We start from the raw sequence: 21,562 nt of genomic DNA, 5'->3' as shown, positions 1-21,562 counted from the left end.
AGTCCACAGATACCAAGAGAAATGAACTTAGCAGTACAAAGAAGCTGTCTGGCTGCTCTGGTCCCATTCCCCACAACTCCCATTTTTATTGTTGGTAGGTTCTGTGTTGTTTTTTGAAAACCTTTTTTCTGTTTTATAGAACAAACACATGGCTGCGACTGATGATAAAACAGTTTCCTGAGCTGGGAGTTATCTTTTGTCAGATGTGCAGTGTAGTGTTGGGAGAGGAAGGCAATTGAAGAATAGGAAGTGTAGTTTCCTGCTTTTTGTTAACCTTGATTTTAACTATTTTGTTGTTGATTCTAATCAGATAGAAAACTGAGGAAAGGAAATGAGGAAAGGAAAACTGAGGAAAGGAATGGTGTGTCTCACTTAGGGCTGCAGCACACAATACATTTTCTGTGTGAGGATCACTTTTGTGTTGGGCACAGCAGCTGCGCTATCACATGTGACAAATCCATAACACAAGTCTGTTATGCTACATTTTCATGCCAGGGGCACCAACTAAACATTTTGGTTTCATGCCATACACACAGTTAGTTAACTGTGTTTTTAAACCACATTCTCTACCTGAAGGAATCTTTTAAAATAAGTGCCCTTAATAAAATCATATATTTTTCATCCAGTTTATCTCATCTTGTATCCTGCCCTTCCTCCAGAGAGCTTATTGTGGCATACATGGAGTTTATTCAGTTTTATCTTCCCAACAACCTTGTGAGGCAGGCTAGTCTGTGAGCAACAGACAGTCCTAAACCTACCAAGTGAACCTACTTATCAGAGTGAGAATTGGAATCCACAAACTCTATCAAGTACACCACACTGAACAGTGGGTATAGAGGAGTTGGCTTGAGAGACCGGAGGGCTGGGAAGGGTTTGATCTATAGAGATTTCCATAAGGTGTTACCATTTACAATCCTGGAATTTTTTTTTCTGGTAGGCTTTGGGAACCATTACTGCAGTGCCGATTAAAGTTCCTCAGGTCAGCTCCTTGCAGAGGTTGGCAGGACAAAGACCAGCAGTGCTACCTCAGGTAAAAATATTGCTTTTATTTCTTGTGTGTTTTTTTAACTGGTTTTGTGTGTTGATATTCAGATTAAGAACCATTTGTTTAGATGCCAGCTAGTGAACGCAGTTCAATAATCCTGGTCCAGTTAAGGGTCATAAACCATAAGCAGCAGGCTTTTGTGCACACATCTCTAGGTGGATGAGAAACTGCAAACACAAATGAATTGCCCAGCCACCCCCAGCAACCCGATCCTACATGTGCATAATCTGCTGTTAAGGGGTCGAGGGGACTGGATTGAGCTGTGTGTGTTCTCAAAAAGAACCCAGATGATCAGTATGATTCTCAGCTACCTGACAGGGCTGTGACCATGCTACCATGGCTGCTGCATGCATCCACAGTTCGATTGGAGCCAGTAAGCTATTTTAGCACATTTTCCTATTCTTTTGGTTGTTGTGAGCACCGTTGTCTTCCCTCCTGGTCAGTTCAGTCTTGCTGATTAAAAGCAATGCTCCCTCTCTTAGCTGCTAAGATCCTGTGTGTTAAGATGGTTGTGTGGCCATGACATCCACCTTTTGGTTAATACCTGTGACATCACTGGAGATGCTAAGATCTCACCCTCCTTACCCATGCGAATATTGGTATATATATTTTAAAGGATTTCTTTTATATCAAAACTTCTAGTTCTTTTCAAACTGAACACTTCCAGCTGTTACATAAATGCTCCTTCATCTTGCAGCAATGCCTGCCTTCTTTCTCTTCTTTCCCTGCCCTTGTTTGATTGTTTGTTTATATTGAGTGATGTAAAGTCTCTCTCTTCAGCACTGGAAGGCTAGGGACATCGGAGAAATCCACAACAGAACCAAATGAGTTTGGATTTTCATGAATCAGATTCTGCAGCGGACTGGCTTTTCCCCTTTCAGGTGGATTCCATGAACTTGCGGCTATTTTTCTGACTTTCCTGAAGTTTGTGCAAATTTCGTCATAGAAAAATATGCAAAATTTTAAAAACCTGGCCAAAAATGCATATTTCCCCCATAGGCTAAAGCATGAAAATGCGCATTTGGGGGGGAATTTGCGCATTTTTGCACATGCAAATTTGCTCCAATGGGTATCTGTGCAACTGCGATTTTGCGCAAATTCGGGAACAAAAAAATCTGATTCCGTTGATATGGGCAGAGGACAAAATGGAAGGTGGTTGACAATCCATGAGACACAGATGGAATGGATTTTACACAGTCTGTGCATCCCTACTGGAAGGCACATCTCCGTGAACTGTGCAGTGGAGCGAGGGGGGCTCTGTATGGAATGGGGGGCCTTCACATATTCAGCACAGATCTCAGCACTTTATGTGCAAACCGTATTGTTGTATGCAGGGGATTTATCTTAATTCCTCAGAGTCCACCTTTTTTATCTGTGTCAGGCTGCAATCCTATACTCTATTTTTAAGAGTTTAAAATAATAAAAATAAGTTTTTCTGTCTGTCTGGGCATTTTGTGTATCAAAGCTAAAAACACAGAATTGTTTGCTGTATTTATATTGGGGCAGTTCGCATGACACAATGGCCCATCATGGGTTATTTAATCCAGGGTGAGGCTGCAGCATGTGCAGGGCGCATGCAGATGCCATTTTGAATATGCAACCCCTGCTCAGGGGTTGTTGTGTCATGTGAACCAGACTAGCGTGGGTTATGCGAGGGTTAAACAACCCATGATGAGCTCTGACGGGTTGTCTGAACCCAGTCATAGTGTTGTATGAGCTCTCTAGAATAAAAATAGTCATCTGCCTTTGACGAGGAGAAGGAGAGGTATACTCTGAGATCACTCTAAAGCACACATGGGAGTTCACCTTCTAGAGGAGTAGCCATCCTTAGTCTGTTGCATCAAAACCAGTGAAGAGTCTTGTGGCGCTATAAGGACTAGCAACTTTATATGGCATAAATTTTGTGGACGAGAGTCCACTGCATCAGATGCATGAAGTATTATCCTAAGTTGGCCAGTATATATATATACGTACATATAGTTTGGAGCAGGGGGAGAGTTTGAAAGCAGTGAAGTCATAGGGGGAAAAAGCACCGATAGTGACAATTATGTTACAGCTTGATAAGACAGACTTCTTGGCATCGATAAGTTGATGGAATTGAACTTCCTGATAAATCGTAATTCTCCCTTTAAAGTTCCTTTATTCAAGAATGGCCATTTTAAGGTCAGTAGCAGAGTGTCCTGGGAGGTTAAAATGTTCTTCCACTGATTTCTGAATACTGCCATTTCTGATATCAGATTTGTGTCCATTTGTTCTGTTGTGTAAAGTCTATCTTATTTGTTCTATGCAGAATGTTGAGGGGCATTGCTGGCAGTTGATAGCGCATTGGAAGATGAGCAGGTGAATCAATCCTTAATGTTGGGATTGACATCATTAGGTCCTGTAATAGTGTTGCCTGAGAAGTAATGGAATTAGAGTTGACATCTGGATTAGCTGCAGGTTCTAGTCTCTGTATTTGTGTGTCTGTTACGTGGCCCATTGTTGCGGTGTGTAGCTGTTTTAGGCTGAGAGGCTTTCTGTAAGCAAGGACCACCCAGGGCCTATGAGAGGGAAGTGACGTCTCATTTTCAAGGATGGGACAACATGGGAGTTCCGGCACTCAGACTCTTTGTTCATTGCCTTTCATCACTCAGCTGAGGACAAGAAATATCTTCATCACATTTGCCTGTCATGGGTTTCAGAAGAAACCACTTCAGCTGTGGTAGTGGCCTTTGATATTGATCTGTAGAGGACGTTTGGCTGCCACATGGGTCATTGATCTATACCTTCAGTTGACATTTCTAAATGGACACTTTTGGCTTCTCCAATGTAGCCTTTGGGTGAAGGGTTCCCTAAAAATATCTCTGATTCTGTTCCTGTGATGGGAGGCACTGCTTTCCAACATCTTTCTCCAGGATATCCTCCTCCTCTGAAAAAGAACAAAACATTGGACTAACTGTAAGCATTCGCTCTCTTCAGAAGCAAAGAGAATTTCCTGTCCAACCCATCTTGTTGGGTTGGCTACTCCAGCCCAGAAGGAATAATAGAATCATAGAACAGTAGGGTTGGAAGGGGCCTATAAGACTATCCAGTCCAACCCGCTGCTCAGTGCAGGAATCCTAGTCAAAGCATCCCTAACAGATGGCTGTCCAGCTTCATCTTGAATGCCTCCAGTGTGGGAGAGCCCACCACCTCCCCAGGCAATTGGTTCCACTGTGGTATCACTGTAACAGTCTGGAAGTTTTTCCTGATGTTCAGCCAGAACCTGGCTTTCCGTAACTTCAGCCCATTATTCTGTGTCCTGCACTCTGGGATGATCGAGAAGACATCCTGGCCTTCCTCTCTGTGACAACCTTTCAAGTCCTTGAAGAGCGCTATCCTATCTCCCCTCAGTCTTCTCTTCTCAGGGCCAAACATGCCCAGTTCCTTCAGTTTCTCTTCATAGGGCTTTGTTTCCAGTCCCCTGATCTTCTTTGTTGCCCTCCTCTGAACCCTCTCCAGTTTGTCTGTGTCCTTCAAGTGTGGTGGCCAGAACTGGACACAGTACTCCAGATAAGGCCTCACCAGTGCTGAATAGAGGGGAACTAGTACTTCATGGGATTTGGGAGCTATGCTTCCATTAATGCAGTCCAAAATAGCATTTGCCTTTTTTGCAGCCACATCACGTTGTTGGCTCATATTCAGCTGGTGATCTACAACAATTCCAAGATCCTTCTCGCTTGTAGTATTGTTGAGCCAAGTATCCCCCATCTTGTAACTGCATTTGGTTTCTTTTTCCTAGGTGCAGAACTTGGCATTTACCTCTATTAAATTTCATTCTATTGTTTTCTTCCCAGCACTCCAGTCTGTCAAGATTGCTTTGAATTTTGTTTCTGTCTTCCAGGGTATTACCTGTCCTGTCCAATTTTGTGTCATTTGCAGATTTGATAAGCATTCCCTGCACCTCCTCCTGCAAGTCATTAATAAATGACTTTATAAATGTTGAAGAGCACTGGGCCCAGGACTGAGCCCTGCGGTACCCTGCTTATTACTTCGCCCCAGTTTGAGAAGATCCCACTGATAAGCACTCTTTGAGTCCAATTCTGTAGCCAACTGTGGATCCACCTGATAGTTGTTTCATCTAGCCCACTTTGAGCTAGTTTGCTAATCAGGATATCATGAGGCACTTTCTTGAAAGCTTTGCTGAAGTCGAGGTATATTATGGCCACAGCATTCCCACAGTCCACAAGGGAAGTTACCTGATCAAAAAATGCAATCAGATTTGTCTGGCAGGATTTGTTCTTGACAAATCCATGTTGGCTTTGAGTAACCACTGCATTGTTTTCAAGGTGTTTATGGATTAAAGAAGTCATTTACCTATTTTCTTTTATTGTCCTTTTGAAACTCTGAATTGGTCTGAATCAAGTTCAAAGGAGATCCCCCCTTAATTCTTTCTGCGTATACTACTGTTTGTTCGTCGTTACAGTGAGTTTCATATATTGTACAATTAGCATCCTGTAAGCTAACTTTTTTTTTCATGTGGATCTTCTCCCTTCAGCACATCTCAGACTCAAAGTGGATCCCTCCCCCTCACATAGAAAATGTGGAATCTAGTCTTTTAAGCCCAACCTCCTGTTAGGAGGGGTTATATACCTCAGGATATCCTCCTGTCTTCCAAAGAGAAGGAAAACTCATGATGACATATCCAATGTTTCATTTCTTTTAGCAGCCATTAAAATAGTAAAACCCAGTTTACCTGTGTGACAATATAAGTATTCTATGTTGTCTTTCAAATGAATATTTCAAAATAGGGGAATACACTTTATTTATACACCACAGTCTGTATACTTTACAGAATAATTGAAGTGAAAGATAGGTCTCTGCCTCAAAGAACTTACAAACTTAAATGGTGGTTATAATCCATAAAACATTATTTAGCTTCAAACAGAAATAAGTCAACTATATTATTACTACTACTACTACTACTGCTACTATTACTAACAATTTTTATACTGCTGTATTTGCTAAAAAGCCATCAAGTGGTGTACAAATATTTAAAAAATGAAACCTTAACACAGTAAAAACAAGAACATTGAAAACATTAACACAACTGCATAGTGTAGTTGCTTTTTAGAGTGTGGGCCAATCATAGATCTTGAGAGAGTACATTCCACAGTTTGGGTGCAGCAGAGGAGAAAGCCTTTCGTGCACACCTGGAAAATGGGCCTCTATAGCTAATGATGTCCTCAAAAGGGCCTCTCCTGTAGATCTTAATAACTGGTAAGGAAAGGGCTGGATGCACCTGATCTCGGAAGCTAAGCAGGGTCAGCCCTGGTTAGTACTTGGGATTCCGCCTGGGAATCAGGCTTCTTGCATTGAGCAGGATGGTCTTGAGTTCCAACCCTTCCGACTCTATGATTCTATGAGATGAGATCTATGGAGAGGTTAATAACAAAAAAGTTGTAATATTTGTATATACTCAGTAATTACATTGAAAACATGTGACTAAAACTCAATAAAAATAATTTTTAAGAAACAGGCGATCCCTTAGGCAGGCAATTTTAGAGTCCGTTTTAAGGAATGCAAAGCACCAACGATAGAAATGGAGCTCATATCTGGCACACAGTTGGAAGTGGTATTTCTCTCACACATTTCAGTTTCCCATAAGGTGGAGCTATTGCCAATTGCATTGTGGCATTACTCATGCAGTCTCCAAAACAAGGGGTTAAGTCCAACATTGTGCTAGTGGATGTCCACTAGTGCAACAGGACTGTCTCCCACCTTCCTCCTCCCTGCAGCTCTCTGGACTGCCCGAAAATCTGCTCCGGGGGGGTTCCCAGTCCTCTAGAGCAGATTTGAGGGAGCATGGAGGGCTGCAGGGGGTATCACCCCTCTCTTGGTTCCATTGACAGAACTGCTTCTATCAGTTGAATTACACCATTAGATCCAATCCATGATCTACAGGGAAAGGAATAGGTGCTCGTGAACATTAGGTACTTCAGATAGCGGTGCTTCCTGATAAGACTGATACCTTCACATTTTTACCTGCTCTGATGGTTTAGATATGAAGGAACTGTTGAGCTCTGTCTATGGGCATGCATTAATAGAAAATTGAATCAAATACTGCAGTAGTGTTAAGAATTTGAGGTTTTCCAACATCGCTTGAACTTGAATTAAATAATTATGTTACTTCACTGGATTTAGCATAGAAGATTATTTAGCCTAGAAGACTACCATCCGTACTTTTATGCATAGAGGCAATGTAGAAGAGCTGCCGGGGGGCCACATGTTGTCCAACTCTATTTCACGTTGTGTCTTCTGAGTTGAGATATTCCCTGATTGTAAGGCCACACAGCTCTACAGAATGCAATATGTGGCCTTCATTTCAGAAAAACTACCACTGCATAGAACCCTGTAAAATGTAATCTACAGTGCTCTCATGTCTCCTGCTTCTCCGTTTTCCATCTATTCATCTATGGAGTATGAAGCGCCAGTAAGATTGATTGATTGATTGATTGCATTTATATCCCGCCTTTTTTCCTCTTGCAAAGAACCCAAGGTGGCTTACATGATCCTCTTCCTCTCCATTTTATCCTCACAACAACCCTGTGAGGTAGGTTGGGCTGAGAGTCTGTGACTGGCCCAAAGTCATCCAGCGAGCTTCCGTGGCCGAGTGGGGACTAGAACCCAGATCTCCCTGCTCCCAGTCCAACGCTCTCACCACTACACCACATGGCTCTTTTCCAAAAGATGCTTCCATTCTTCTAATAGGTTGCTGCTACTGATGTACTTCCTAAAGGAAATCAACCCTGAGTGCTCATTGGAAGGACAGATACTGAAGCTGAAGCTCCAATATTTTGGCCACCTAATGCGAAGAGAAAACTCTCTGGAAAAGACCCTGATGCTGGGAAAGACTGAAGGCAAAAGGAGAAGGGGACGACAGAGGATGAGATGGCTAGATAGCATCACCGATGCAATGAATATGAACTTGAGCACACTCCGGGAGAGAGCGCAGGACAGGAAGGCCTGGTGTGCTATGGTCCATGGGGTCACGAAGAGTCGGACACGACTGAACGACTGAACAACAACAACTGATGTACTGGAGAAGAATCTGTCATTTCTCAAGCACAATCCTGGAGCTCTGGTGGTGTTTTGTCATCGTAGGAACATAGGAAGCTGCCTTATACTGAGTGGGTCTATCTAGCTCAGTATTGTCTACACTGACTTGTAGTGGGTCTCCAGGGTTTTAGGCAGGATTCCTTCCTAGCCCTACCTGGAGAAGCTGGGGATTGAACCTGGGACCTTCTGCCTGCAAAGCAGGGGCTCTGTCACTGAGCTAAGACCACTCCCTGTATTGGTGAAGTTCTGCTGGCAGTTTCTGCATGTATTGTTCCATTCATAAAGCCTCACTGACCAGTATTGCTTTTGAAGCAATATGTACAACACAGCAGACATTCTGCTTACATGGTCTGCTTACATGGTCCCTCCCATAAGTGAAATAGTGCCTGAGTTAGCAAAAGTAAGAATCCTCAGAAGAGAATGTTCATTATAATTAAAGTTCAGCCTTTAGAGGAGCAAGTTAGATCTTCTGTAACAATTAGTTTTGGTTGTAGGGTTGGTTTGCATGATAATGAACAGTTAGTTCCCTTTCACAAGATGTGAAGAGGAAATATTGTGCTAATGAGTCTGTAGTCATAACATCCAAGGTCCATGCAAACTGTGGACGGAGTGCTCTTAACTTCAGTTAAAAGTCTCACACTTGTATTCTAAAGAATTGGCTTAAGTTTCTTCTTAGCACTGTGATTCGCATCAAATTGAAAAGTACCCTCTGAGGATTTATGTTCCAGCTCTTTTCCTATTTGGGGGACTCAATTCAAGGTGATGGTTTTAACCGTTAACACCCTGTTCTGTATACAAAATCACTTTCCTCCTATATACCTCCCTGGATATTAAGATCATCTGCCATCTGGGGTATGTCATGTGGCAATAAGAAGCAGGGCCTTTTCAGCTGTGGTACTCTCATTGTGAACCTCCCTGCTTTCACCTAGGTGATTCTTAAAACAGCTAATGAAAACAGTTCTTTTTAGAAGAGCTTCTATATCATTGGGTGCTGATAATGGCATTCATGTTGGTATTACCTGGATTTTTTCTTTACTCTTATCAGGTTTTATAAGTTTGCTGTTTTGCTTTAATGTGTAGACTTTAATGACACCAAATGACATTTTAATGTTATTTTGACAGGATAAGCATTTGTAATACCACTAAATATATGAAGATTTGGGAGACGTATAGTCATTGTAGTAAGTATCTGAGTACCCTAAAATAACACATTGCTATTTTGAGGCAGGAAGTCAGAGAGAGAGAGAGAGAGAGAGAGAGAGAGAGAGAGAGAGAGAGATCTAATTATGCAGAAAAATATGTGCTTACTGTTTGAGCTTACCATCATCTGATGGTGATACCTGTTGCCAGAGCCTCTATTCACGCATCTACACTAGGGTTGTAAATGCCACACTTTTAAATAGTCTGTCACCTGATCACCTGTGGTGAGTAAAAATCTCTTCCAGGGACCAAGTAGAGAAACAACATGCAGCACAACTTGGGAGGGAAACATGCAAGCTAGTAACAAAGGCAGAAGTGCTTGTGAAGATGTAATCCTGTGTGAGGAAGAAAGTAAAGGCGATTTATCAAGAGCGTGTTCCCGCATGACTCTATTGTAGCCATATGTAGCAAGTGCTTAAATGGATTTTTAAATTTTTTTGAGTAATTTTGATTTTTGTAGCAACAAGTAAGGTAGAAGGGTCTCCTGAAAGAGCTCAGTTGTCTTTGTTGTTGTTCAGTTGTTAAGTCGTACCCGACTCTTCATGACCCCATGGACCATAGCACACCAGGCCTTCCCGTCCTCCGCTCTCTCCCGGAGTATGCTCAAGTCCATATTCATTGCATCGGTGATGCTATCTAGCCATCTCATCTTCTCCTTTTGCCTTCAATCTTTCCCAGCATCAGGGTCTTTTCTAGGGAGTTTTCTCTTCGCATTAGGTGGCCAAAATAGTTGAGCTTCAGCTTCAGTATCTGTCCTTCCAGTGAGCACTCAGGGTTGATTTCCTTTAGGATGGACTGATTTGACCTCCTTGCAGTCCAGGGGACTCGTAAGAGTCTTCTCCAGCACCACAGTTCGAAAGCATCCGTTCTTCGGCGCTCAGCCTTCCTTATAGTCCAGCTCTCACAGCCATACATTACTACTGGGAAAACCATAGCTTTGATTATACGAACCTTTGTCGGCAAGGTGATGTCTGTGCTTCTTACTATGCTGTCTAGGTTTGCCATAGCTTTCCTCCCAAGGAGCAAGTGTCTTTTAATTTCATGGCTACAGTCACCATCTGCAGTGATCTTGGAGCCCAAGAAAGTAAAATCTGTCACTGCTTCCATTTCTTGCCCTTCTATATGCCAGGAAGTGATGGGGCCAGATACCATGATCTTCGTTTTTGTAATGTTGAGTTTCAAACCAGCTTTTGCACTCTCCACTTTCACCCACAACAAGAGGCTCTTTAGATCCTCTTCGCTTTCTGCCATTAGGGTGGTATTGTCTGCATATCTGAGGTTGTTGATAATTCTTCCGGCAATCTTAATTCCAACCTGTGATTCATCCAACCCGGTGTTTCTCATGATGTACTCTGCATATAAATTAAATAAGCAGGGCGACAATATACAGCCTTGTCGTACTCCTTTCCCAATTTTGAACCAATCGGTTGTTCCATGTCCAGGTCTTAGAAAGTGCTTAACTGCCATGTGGTGATGGTTAACAAATGGAAAGTTATTGGCAATCAGCAAAAGGAAATATTGAAGCCAGATAGTGATACAACAAGAGGGATAATTCTTCACTTCACATAGGAAGTGACCAGAAAAGGGGAGATCCAGGATCCAGCCATCAGCCTACTTGGGACAAAACACTACGTTTGGATTCCTGTGTTGAGCAGGGGGTTGGACTCAGTGGTCTTATAGGCCCCTTTCAACGCTACTATTGTATGATTCTATGTCTGCCGGCCAGCATCTGCACCCACCCTTCCTGCAAGCAGTTAGTTTCCATCAATGCCCATCCATTTTGCAGGTGCTAAAGAAAGAACAAAGACAGCTTTGTGCCATTGTAGTTGGGTATCTGATGAGCTTTTTTTTTTTTTTACAATTTGACCAGTCAAGTGTTTAAAGAATTGATTTATTAATGCTAGCAAAAAAGAGTGAAATTCTTCCTAGAAAAAACTGTTTTCTAGATGATTCCAGTCCAGTCTTTTTTTAAAAGCATTACATAGCACCATACCAGGGCACGTAGGAGCCCCCCCCCCCCCCCCCCAGCCAATGAAATGGATTTAGTGGTCAGCCTGACATCGGGGTGCTTTTGGCTTGTGGCATTGAGATCAATGCTTGCGATAATTTGCTTTGTGCTTTATTTGAATGAACTTTGTGTTGCTGTTGCCATTCAGAGATGCTAGTAATTACAGCACATGGGCAGTAGGAGAAGCTAAGCCATGTGTCTCAAATGGGACAGAGGGGATAGAAGCTCTGTGAACAGTTCAGGGGCAGGGGTGGTCTGCTCCTAAATAAGGGGTGAAGGGCATGTGGGACCTTCACTCCTATCACTGCTGTCCTATGATCCCATGCAGCAATAAAAAGGGAGGCTGAGTGACAATATTTGATTATAGTCAAATGGTAGGTGGTCAGTTGACAATATTTAACTGGTCAATTGACAGGCAGCATCACCCTGGGCATGGGCTATGGACCTGTCATATGTAGTTCGGAGGTTGGAATCTTGGATTCATCATTGTTATTAGAAGCCCAACTCACTTCTGTGGCGAGGAGTCCCTATTACCAGCTTTGGCTGGTATGTGAACTACGCCCTTTCCTGGACAGGGATAGCCTGGTAACTGTGGTCCATTCATTTTTGACCACACATTTAGACTACTGTGATGCAAATTATGTGGGGCTACCCTTGTGCTTGCTCTAAAATCTGCGGCTGGTGCAGAATGTTGTGCAATAGAGCTTCCCATAAGACGCTGGTGTGTGTGGATTTTCCATGAGCTACCATGAATTAGGGAGAATGGGGTGGAAAGCGAGAGAGATCATCATGTTCTCCTGCTACAAATACTGTGTTGGTAGCTGTCTCTAGAGAGGGCCTTTTCAGTGGTGGTGGCCTGGTTGGGAAAGACCCTCCCCAGAGAGGCTCGCCTGGTGCCTACATGTGGTCTTTCCAGGTAAAGACCTTTTTATTCTCCCAGACCTTTTAGTCCTTCAGTTCATGCTATTTTAGTTCTTTCCCCTGCCCTGTATTTTACTTGGTTTTATCCTGTGGCTGTTTCTAATTTTTAAAAGATTTTTATGCTATGTTTTATTTTAAGCCGTATTTGTAGAGAAGCTTCAGCTATGGGGCAGTAAAGAAATGTAATAAATGAAGAAGGAGACATTAAATCTTCTTCATGGCAATAGGCCACAATCCAGAGATTTAAAATCAGTTATGTCTACAGGAACACATGCTAGTATTGCTCTGAGTAGAAATAAACTCTCATGCATGTGCACACACACAACTAGGTAGCCATATGTTTAGGAAAACTTTGCTTGGAATGTGCTCTTTCCTGCTGGGCATCAAGATAGACACTGTTGAGTTTTTGAATATTTTCAGCTTCTGTGACATCAAAATAAATTGGGCAGAAACACACACCATGTTTGAAATCATTATATACAGACACTTGAGAGAGGTTTGACATCTGTCACATGCTAGGGAAATGATATTTTGCTTCCTCCAGAAAACCAAACCCACAGTAATTGCATTATGTTCACCAGTAGCAAAAACACTTGTCACATTTCTATTTATTGCTCCTTTCTCTCTCCCTCCTGATCCTTGTGATGCCCTCCTGCAGTATATACAGGTGCTACTTAATTTGTGTTACATATAGGGCTTGTTTATATAACCCAGGAGTTGGAAGGGATTGTTATCTCTGCTTTTTTTTTTTTTTTTTTGGAAAATGTCTAAAGTACTGTGAACATTGATGGTTCTGTATAAATAATAGTAATATCAACCCCCTGTCTATACTAACAAAGAATCCAGGGCATGCTTGCCATATCCTTCATTGAATGACTGTCCTGGACCATTCACAAAGATGTTAAACATGTCTTCATCAAGTTCTGTATATTGGCAAAACATACTGCTGTTCACATTATCATTTAACTATCCTGTAATGCACGAAGTAAAACAGGAGCCTTTTTTCCTGCCAGATATGTAAATTCTCAGTCACTAATAAGTATACCAAAGAAATGTATACAGTTCTCTGATTTGTGTTATAAAGGAGCTCCAAATGCGTTGGCTGTCTGACATACAAATTGCATGACATGAATATAATTGGCATTACCCTTATACCTTAGCTCAAGAATCCATTGTGCTCCAGAAGGCACAGCCTGAAACCTGCAATGAATGCTGTTAAGGTTGTAGAACTGCAGTAGAGGCAAAGGATCCATAGAATGTACCTGCTTCCTCCTTGATTAAATTAAAGAAGTTTCTTGTGTCTGGGGAAAACATGTAAATGCCTGCCTGCCCACACTCAGCTGACTAACCCACAAGGGTACTTTTGAATGGACCAATAAAAAATCTTGAAGAATTTTTACCTCTCACACTGGTCAGCCAGATCAAGCACTACCTGATTACCCCTGATGACATCTTTTGCTTTGAATATTGTGCTACACTATATACAGCCAGCCAGCTAGATCAAAAGTTAATCAAGAGCCAAGGAATTTCCCTGCACTTTCTATTCATTTGCCAAAACCAAACTATTGTTCCTTTTGTTTTAACCCATCCTGGTTCCAGGCTCTGAGCCATTGAGTTCTTTGTTCCATTTATTTCAAGCCCTGTAACTGCTTTGGAGTTGAGGCAGGCAATGCTTATTCCTTCTACTTCCCTCACACTGGTGTGTCTCAGCTCAGAGAATAACCCAGAGTCCAATTTATTTTAACATTGGTCTTTATGATGCTTTCCTAGCCCAGTTCTCCACTCTACTCCACATTTCCAGGGCCAGAATCTCCGCTTTCCTGCCTTGTTTGCCCCAGGTAGCTCCGTTTGCCTCATATACCCAGAGGTGAAGCTTTACCTCCTGGTAAAGCAACCCACTGAGTCCAGAGCCAGGTTCCACACATAACGTAGCACAAACTGGCAGCTCCATCCAACCATTCTGGTGCCTGGTAGGGGCAGCAACTTATGCATGAGTTGTTTGTTCTGAGTCCAAAGGGTGGGATTGGTCCTGAAGGGAATGCACAATTTTTAAAACTAATTGGACACTCCAATTCAAGGCTCTCCATCTAAATCTGTTTATAATTAAAATTGTGGTGGCTCCAGGGTCCCCAATAACAGCTTAGTCTCTGTTCAGTCTCCCCATCATTGCCCATCCAAATGCCTTTATTCTGGCCAGAGTGAACTGAAACTGTTGTTGCATTTTAAAATTTGGAACTAAGGCTAAGAAGCCGTAGGGTAGTCTCTGCTCATAGCATTTACTTCATAGCATTTACCTAATTTTTAGCAACCTGAAAGCGATGTCCTTTGGGTTGCTCTTCTTCTGAAGCCAGGTAATTATAGCTGCCTCTGTTCCATTTCTTTCCTTGTCCTCATGCAGCCCCCTGGCCTCTGGTGCCGCTCCTGCTATATTGCCAAAATTTGGTGACGCTGCTGCAAAACACCTGGCTCTTTGTGGAGGCTTAGAAAGGACTACTTTAGCTTGAAAACAGTTTGAATTCTGGTGGTGCAGTGGTGGCAGATGTGTGGCCCATGGGGGGTGGGGTGGGGAGGGAAATGGCCCCTGGAACTCCTGATGTTGCCCATCACTGCCCTAATTCTATCCACTTCCATGGCCATGGTCCACCATTGGCACCAGCATCTGCTCTTCCTTGGTCATATAGCCTTCCAGTCCCCTGCTCTGCCATTTGCATAGTGCCATCTTCCCTTCTTATTTTGTAAATGCTAATTTTTCCCAATCTTTTCCTGTCTCCTACGTTAGACCTCTTAGAACTGGTATACCAGCCCAGGTGCTGGGGGGTCATATACTGAACAAGCCATTTTTCTGTTCTGTAAAGAGTGTGCATGTCTAAGTTTTGAGAACATACTGTGTAAAAATAAAGGCTATGGTTTGGACTATGAACAAGTGTTAGAGCTGATTTCCCTCATTCTAGAAGTAGCTGTCCCCCATTTTAGTAAGAACATAGTGTATAAATCCACTGTGTGTGCACCACACCTCTGGTTAAAGTCTCCTGTAGACAGTATTGGTTGTTACACATGTATACATGCAAGTCGCATGTCCGTGTGAACAAGGATGCATGGAAATGGTTGCCTCTTAAATGTTTAAGTAAAGTGGAGATGTAAGTGAATTCAGGGTTCCTTATCCCAGGAACAACTTAACTTCAGGAATGGTCAGCCTTTCAACATTGAGGCTAATTAACCTTTTTAATGTGTAGATGAAGAAATCTTATTAGGCGCAACTTGTCATGCCATAGTGCTCAGGGATCTGAAAAGCTACACCTGCCAACATATTCTCATGTAAACAGCTGTTTAAGTTCCAGGAGCCCTACCATTGAAAGATAGGGAATCTTCTGACTTATCTTGTAAACAAAGTGATCCAATATGAAAGCGGACATGACCATGTGCTTTTTAAGGAGAGGAAATGTACTAACCCTGTATGATAAGCTGTACCCACCAAAATCCTATGTTCAATCAAACCATTAAAGATACAAGAGTCCTGTGTTTGGGTGAATGAGAATGGTTGAGTTGCAGAATTCAAGGTGGTGGGGAGGAGATTTTAATCAGGAGATAAGGGTACAAAGATAAGATGGGGTAAACCTGAGGTAAGAACGATTAAAATAAGGGCTAGTTTGGACATAATGCCCAACCCTGGTTGTGGATCAAGCCTTGAGCTTGTGAACTTACATCTCCACTTCCCACGTCCTCCAACCTTCTTTGAGTTCTGATTTTGCAGCAGACATAGTTTTGCAGCAAACTGTTGCATCCAAACTAGGCAAACCATAGTTTGTGCACACCATAGTTTGTCAGCAGACCAGAACTGGAATCCACAGTCAAACTGTGGATTCCAGTTCTGTTTTGCAAGCAAATTATAGTTTGCCATAAAATTACAATTGACATTTGCAAGGACAGGAAGGAGAGTGCAAGACTGAGGGTTGTTCACATAATGCCAAACCAATACAACTGAACTGAGCCTTACCTTTAACAGAAATAAGTATTTCAGGGGTCCCCAGTGTGGTGCCTGCAGGAACCCAAAATTTTATTTTTTTATTTTCCTCCCTGGTTTTTTAAATATACGTACCTGGATTTGCATGGAATGTATACAACTTTCTAGCAGTTATACGTAGGCTTCAACAAAAGCAGACCACATATCCAAATAACTATCCATTTGAAGGTGGTATCTATATTCAGATATAATATATCTTCAGATATTGAAAGAGTTATAAGATATTGAAAGAGTTATAAGATCCTCAATCCATTGCAATATAGGAGGTGAGTGCTTATCCTTCTGATGCTGTAATATTAGTCTTTTAGCTGTTCAAAGGGCACAGAGAATCCATTTATTCTGACCATTTGTTAATTTCCATGAAACAGGTAAATAATTTTAAAGAATGTGTACATCAGTGAATATTAAGGACTGTTCCAGTACAAAATATATATGTGTAATCACCATCACCACCACCCCACAAAAAGGAAGTACTGCTCAGTACCAAAACATACCTTTAAAAGAAGCATTAGCTGTATTGCACCAACAGCAATTATCTGAATTAGACAATCCCTTATTAAGGAGACGCTGCAGTGTCCCATAGACACGAAACAAACATTTTTGCTGACTAAGACTCAGCCTAAGATCCATAGATATCACAGGTGGTTGCCAAAGCAGCGATCCATTGATTTGGCATTTTGTGGTGGTGCCCACAGCAATTTCTCCAATTCCCAAATGTGCCCATGGGTCCAAAAAGATTGGGGACCCCTGAAGTATTTAATCATGTGGCATCACCCTATATATCAAACCCTCCCTGGGAATAAAATTTTGAGGGAGTGCCAAGGTTCGATTGTCAAAGGGCCATGTACTTCAAAATGAAGCTTATCAATTCTGCTGCCTTGTACATGTATATAATATTTTTATTTATTTATTTATTTATTCATTCATTCATTCAGTTTATAAGTTGCCCTATAGCTGAAGCTCCCCTTCATGGATCACTGCCTTGTTGTGGCGAAGGGGCTTGTGTACCTCAGTGAAGCCATAAGCTATGCCATGCAGGGCCACCCAAGACGGACAGGTCATGGTGGAGAGTTCTGACAAAATGTGGTCCACTGCAGAAGGAAATGGCAACCCACTCCAATATTCTTGCCAAGAAAACCCCATGGAATGTATCACAAGGCTAAAAGATATGACGCCAGAAGATGAGCCCCTCAGGTCGGAAGGTGTCCAGTATACTACTGGGGAAGAGCAGAGGGTATTTCCAAGTAGTGCCAGAAAGAGTGAAGCGGCTGGGCCAAAGCCGAAAGGACGCTCAGCTGTGGATGTGTCTGGCGGTGAAAAGAAAATCCGATGCTGTAAAGAACAATATTGTTTAGGAACCTGGAATGTCAGATCAATGAATCAAGGTAAGCTGGAGGTGGTCAAACATGAGATGGCAAGATTGAACATCGACATCTTGGGAATCAGTGAACTAAAATGGACAAGCATGGGCGAATTTATTTCAGGTGACCATCATATCTACTACTGTGGGCAAGAATCCCTTGGAGTAGCACTCATAGTCAACAAAAGGGTGGGAAAAGCAGTACTGGGGTACAATCTCAAAAACGACAGAATGATCTCAATACGAATCCAAGGCAAACCATTCAACATCACAGTAATTCAAGTCTATGCCCCAACCACTGAGGCTGAAGAAGCTGAGGTTGATTGGTTCTGTGAAGACCTACAACACCTTCTAGAACTAACACCAAAAAAAGATGTCCTTTTCATCATAGGGGATTGGAATGCTAAAGTAGGAAGTCAAGAAATCACTGGGATAAAAGGCAAGCATGGCCTTGGTGTACAAAATGAAGCAGGACAAAGGCTAATCGAGTTTTGCCAAGAGAACACACTGATCATAGCAAACACTCTTTTCCAACAGCACAAGAGGCGACTCTACACATGGACATCACCAGATGGTCAATATCGAAATCAGATTGATTACAGTCAGGGCCAGAAATATTGGAACAAGGATAACTGTTTTGGCAGTTGGCCTCTGCACACCACAACATTGAAGTTGAAAGGAAACACACCCAGATGGGAGCGAAGTCAGGACTGTCAGCTGTAATTCAAGGGGTTTGACAAAAGTGGGGCACTAACCATTCAGGAAGTACAGCCAGTGGCATACACACACACCTATCATTGGTGGCTCATAAGTAATGGAACAAACCGACATCATTTCAAACTTAAGGATCACCTTTAATACCTAGATGAAAATCCTTTGCAGTCAATGACTGCCTGAAGTCTGGAACTCATGGACATGACCAAATGCTGAGTTTCCTCCCTCGAGATGCTTTGCCAGGCTTTCACTGCAGCTGCCTTCAGCTGCTGCTTGTTTGTGGGTCTTTCTGCCTTCAGTTTGTCTTCAGTAAGTGAAAAGCATGCTCTATTGGGTGGAGATCAGGTGACTGACTTGGCCATTGAAGAACATCCCACTTCTTTGCCTTCAGAAACTCTTGGGTAGCTTTTGCTGTATGCTTTGGGTCATTATCCATCTGCAGTATGAAGTGGCGTCCTATCAGTTTGGCAGCATTCGGCTGAATCTGAGCAGAAAGTATAGGCCTATACACTTCAGAATTCATCCCGCTGCTTTTATCAGCAGCCAGGTCATCAATAAACACCAGTGACCCATTTCCATTGGCAGCCATACATGCCCATGCCATAACACTGCCTCCACCATGTTTGACAGATAATGTGGTATGCTTTGGATCATGAGCTGTTCCTTTCCTTCTCCATACTTTTCTCTTCCCATCATTCTGGTACAAGTTAATCTTGGTTTCATCAGTCCAAAGAATCTTATTCCAGAACTGGGCAGGCCTTTTTAGGTGTTTGCTGGCAAAGGCTAATCTGGCCTGTCTGTTCTTGAGCGTTACCAGTGGTTTGCACCTTGTTGGGAAGCTTCTGTATTTACATTCATAAAGCCGTCTCTTGACTGTAGATGTTGACAATGACATGCCTACCTCCTCAAGAGCATTCTTGACCTGGCTAGATGTTGCGAAAGGGTTCCTCTTCACCATGAGCAGAATTCTGCGGTCATCCACTTTAGAGAGCTTCAGCTATTGGGTGGTATAGAAATGAAATAAATAAACAAACAAACAAATAAATAAGTTGTCTTCCGTGGTCTTCCAGGTGTTTTGCTGTTGCTGAGCTTGCCAGGTAATTCCTTCTTTTTTAGGATGTTCCAAACTGTTGTGTTGGCTACTCCCAATGTTTTTGCTATCTCTCTGATGGATTTATTTTGTTTCTTCAGCCTAATGACGGGCTTCTTCACTTGCATGGACACCTCTTTGGACCTTATGTTGGGAGTTCCAGTGAACAGCTAAATGTAACATTCAGAACCACCTCCAGGCCTTTTATCTGCTTGATTAGTCATGGGGTACCCAGGAAATAGGCCACACTTGGCCATGCAGCTACTTGTCAGCCATTCGTTCCATTACTTGTGAGCCACCAGTGATGGGGGGGGGGTATGCCACTGGCTGTCCTTCCTGAATGGTTAGTGCCCCACTTTTGTCACACCCCTTGAATTACAGCTGAAAGTCCTGACTTCGCTCCCATCTGGGTGTGTTTCCTTTCAACTTCAATGTGGTGGTGTACAGAGGCCAACTGCCAAAACAGTTATCCTTGTTCCAATATTTCTGGCCCTGACTGTATGTCCTTTGCAGCCAAAGATGGAGAAGCTCTATACAGTCAGTAAAAAAAAGACCTGGAGCTGACTGTGGTTCAGATCATGAGCTTCTTATCTCAAAATTTCGGCTTAAATTGAAGAATGTAGGGAAAACCACTAAACCATTCAGGTATGACCTAAATCATATCCCTTATGAATATACAGTGGAGGTGATGAATAGATTTAAGGGATTAGACCTGATAGACAGAGTGCCTGAGGAACTATGGACAGAGGTCCGTAACATTGTCCAGGAGGCAGCAACTCAATCCATCCCAAAGAAAAAGAAATGCAAGAAAGCAAAGTGGCTGTGTGATGAGGCTTTACAAGTAGCTGAGGAAAGAAGGGAAGCAAAAAGCAAGGGAGAAAGGGGAAGATATATCCAACCGAATGCAGATTTCCAGAGAATAGCAAGGAAAGATAAGAAGGCCTTCTTAAATGAACAATGCAAAGAAATCGAGGAAAACAATAGAATGGGAAAGACTAGAGATCTTTTCAAGAAAATCAGAGATCTCAAGGGAACATTTTGTGCAAAGATGGGCATGATAAAGGACAGAGGAGACAGGGACCTAACAGAAGCAGATGAGATTCAGAAGAGGTGGAAAGAATACACAGAAGAACTATATAGGAAAGATCTTAATGTCCCTGATAGCCATGATGGTGCGGTCACTGAACTTGAGCCAGATATCCTCGAGAGTGAAGTCAAGTGGGCCTTAGGAAGCATTACTAACAACAAAGCTAGTGGAGAATATTCCAGCTGAGCTATTTAAAACCCTAAAAGATGATGCTGTTGAAGTGCTGCACTCAATATGCCAACACATTTGGAACACTCAACAGTGGCCACAAGACTGGAAACGGTCAGTTTACATTCCAATTCCAAAGTAGGGCAATGCCAAAGAGTGCTCAGACTACCGTACAATTGCGCTCATTTCACATGCCAGCAAGGTTATGCTCAAAATCCTACAAGCTAGGCTTCAGCAGTATGTGAACTGAGAACTACTGGAAGTACAAGCTGGGTTTCGAAGAGGCAGAGGAACTAGAGATCAAATCGCCAACATTCGCTGGATCATGGAGAAAGCAAGAGAATTCCAGAAAAACGTCTATTTCTGCTTCATTGACTACGCTAAAGCCTTTGATCGTGTGAATCACAACAAACGGTGGCAAATTCTGAAAGAGATGGGAGTACCAGACCACCTTACCTGTCTCCTGAGAAACCTGTACGAGGGTCAAGAAGCAACAGTAAGAACCAGACATGGAACAACCGATTGGTTCCAAATTGGGAAAGGAGTACGACAAGGCTGTATATTGCCGCCCTGCTTATTTAATTTATATGCAGAGTACATCATGAGAAACGCCGGGTTGGATGAATCACAGGTCAGAATTAAGATTGCCGGGAGAATTATCAACAACCTCAGATACGCAGACGATACCACCCTAATGGCAGAAAGCGAAGAGGATCTAAAGAGCCTCTTGTTGGGGGTGAAAGTGGAGAGTGCAAAAGCTGGTTTGAAACTCAGCATTACAAAAACTAAGATCATGGCATCTGGCCCCATCACTTCCTGGCATATGGAAGGGGAAGAAATGGAAGCAGTGACAGATATTATTATCTTGGGC

The 21,562-nt window shown here is 42.6% G+C and overlaps 1 protein-coding gene across 1 annotated transcript in view; it reads left to right on the top strand.

Moving 5' to 3' along the window:
• PHF21B (PHD finger protein 21B) overlaps positions 1 to 21,562 on the top strand; it is a 261,421-nt gene that overhangs the window by 202,728 nt on the left and 37,131 nt on the right. Inside the window, exon 3 of the mRNA XM_084811266.1 lies at positions 938 to 1,030. Within this exon, the coding sequence (XP_084667392.1) occupies positions 938 to 1,030 (93 nt within the window). The remainder of the gene's footprint in view (positions 1 to 937; positions 1,031 to 21,562) is intronic.

The sequence above is a fragment of the Heloderma suspectum genome, chromosome 7 (assembly GCF_057233095.1).
Source record: "Heloderma suspectum isolate Gila_16-S chromosome 7, 16-S_ref, whole genome shotgun sequence".
Lineage (NCBI taxonomy): Eukaryota > Metazoa > Chordata > Lepidosauria > Squamata > Helodermatidae > Heloderma > Heloderma suspectum.
This window is presented reverse-complemented; position numbering and strand designations above follow the sequence as displayed.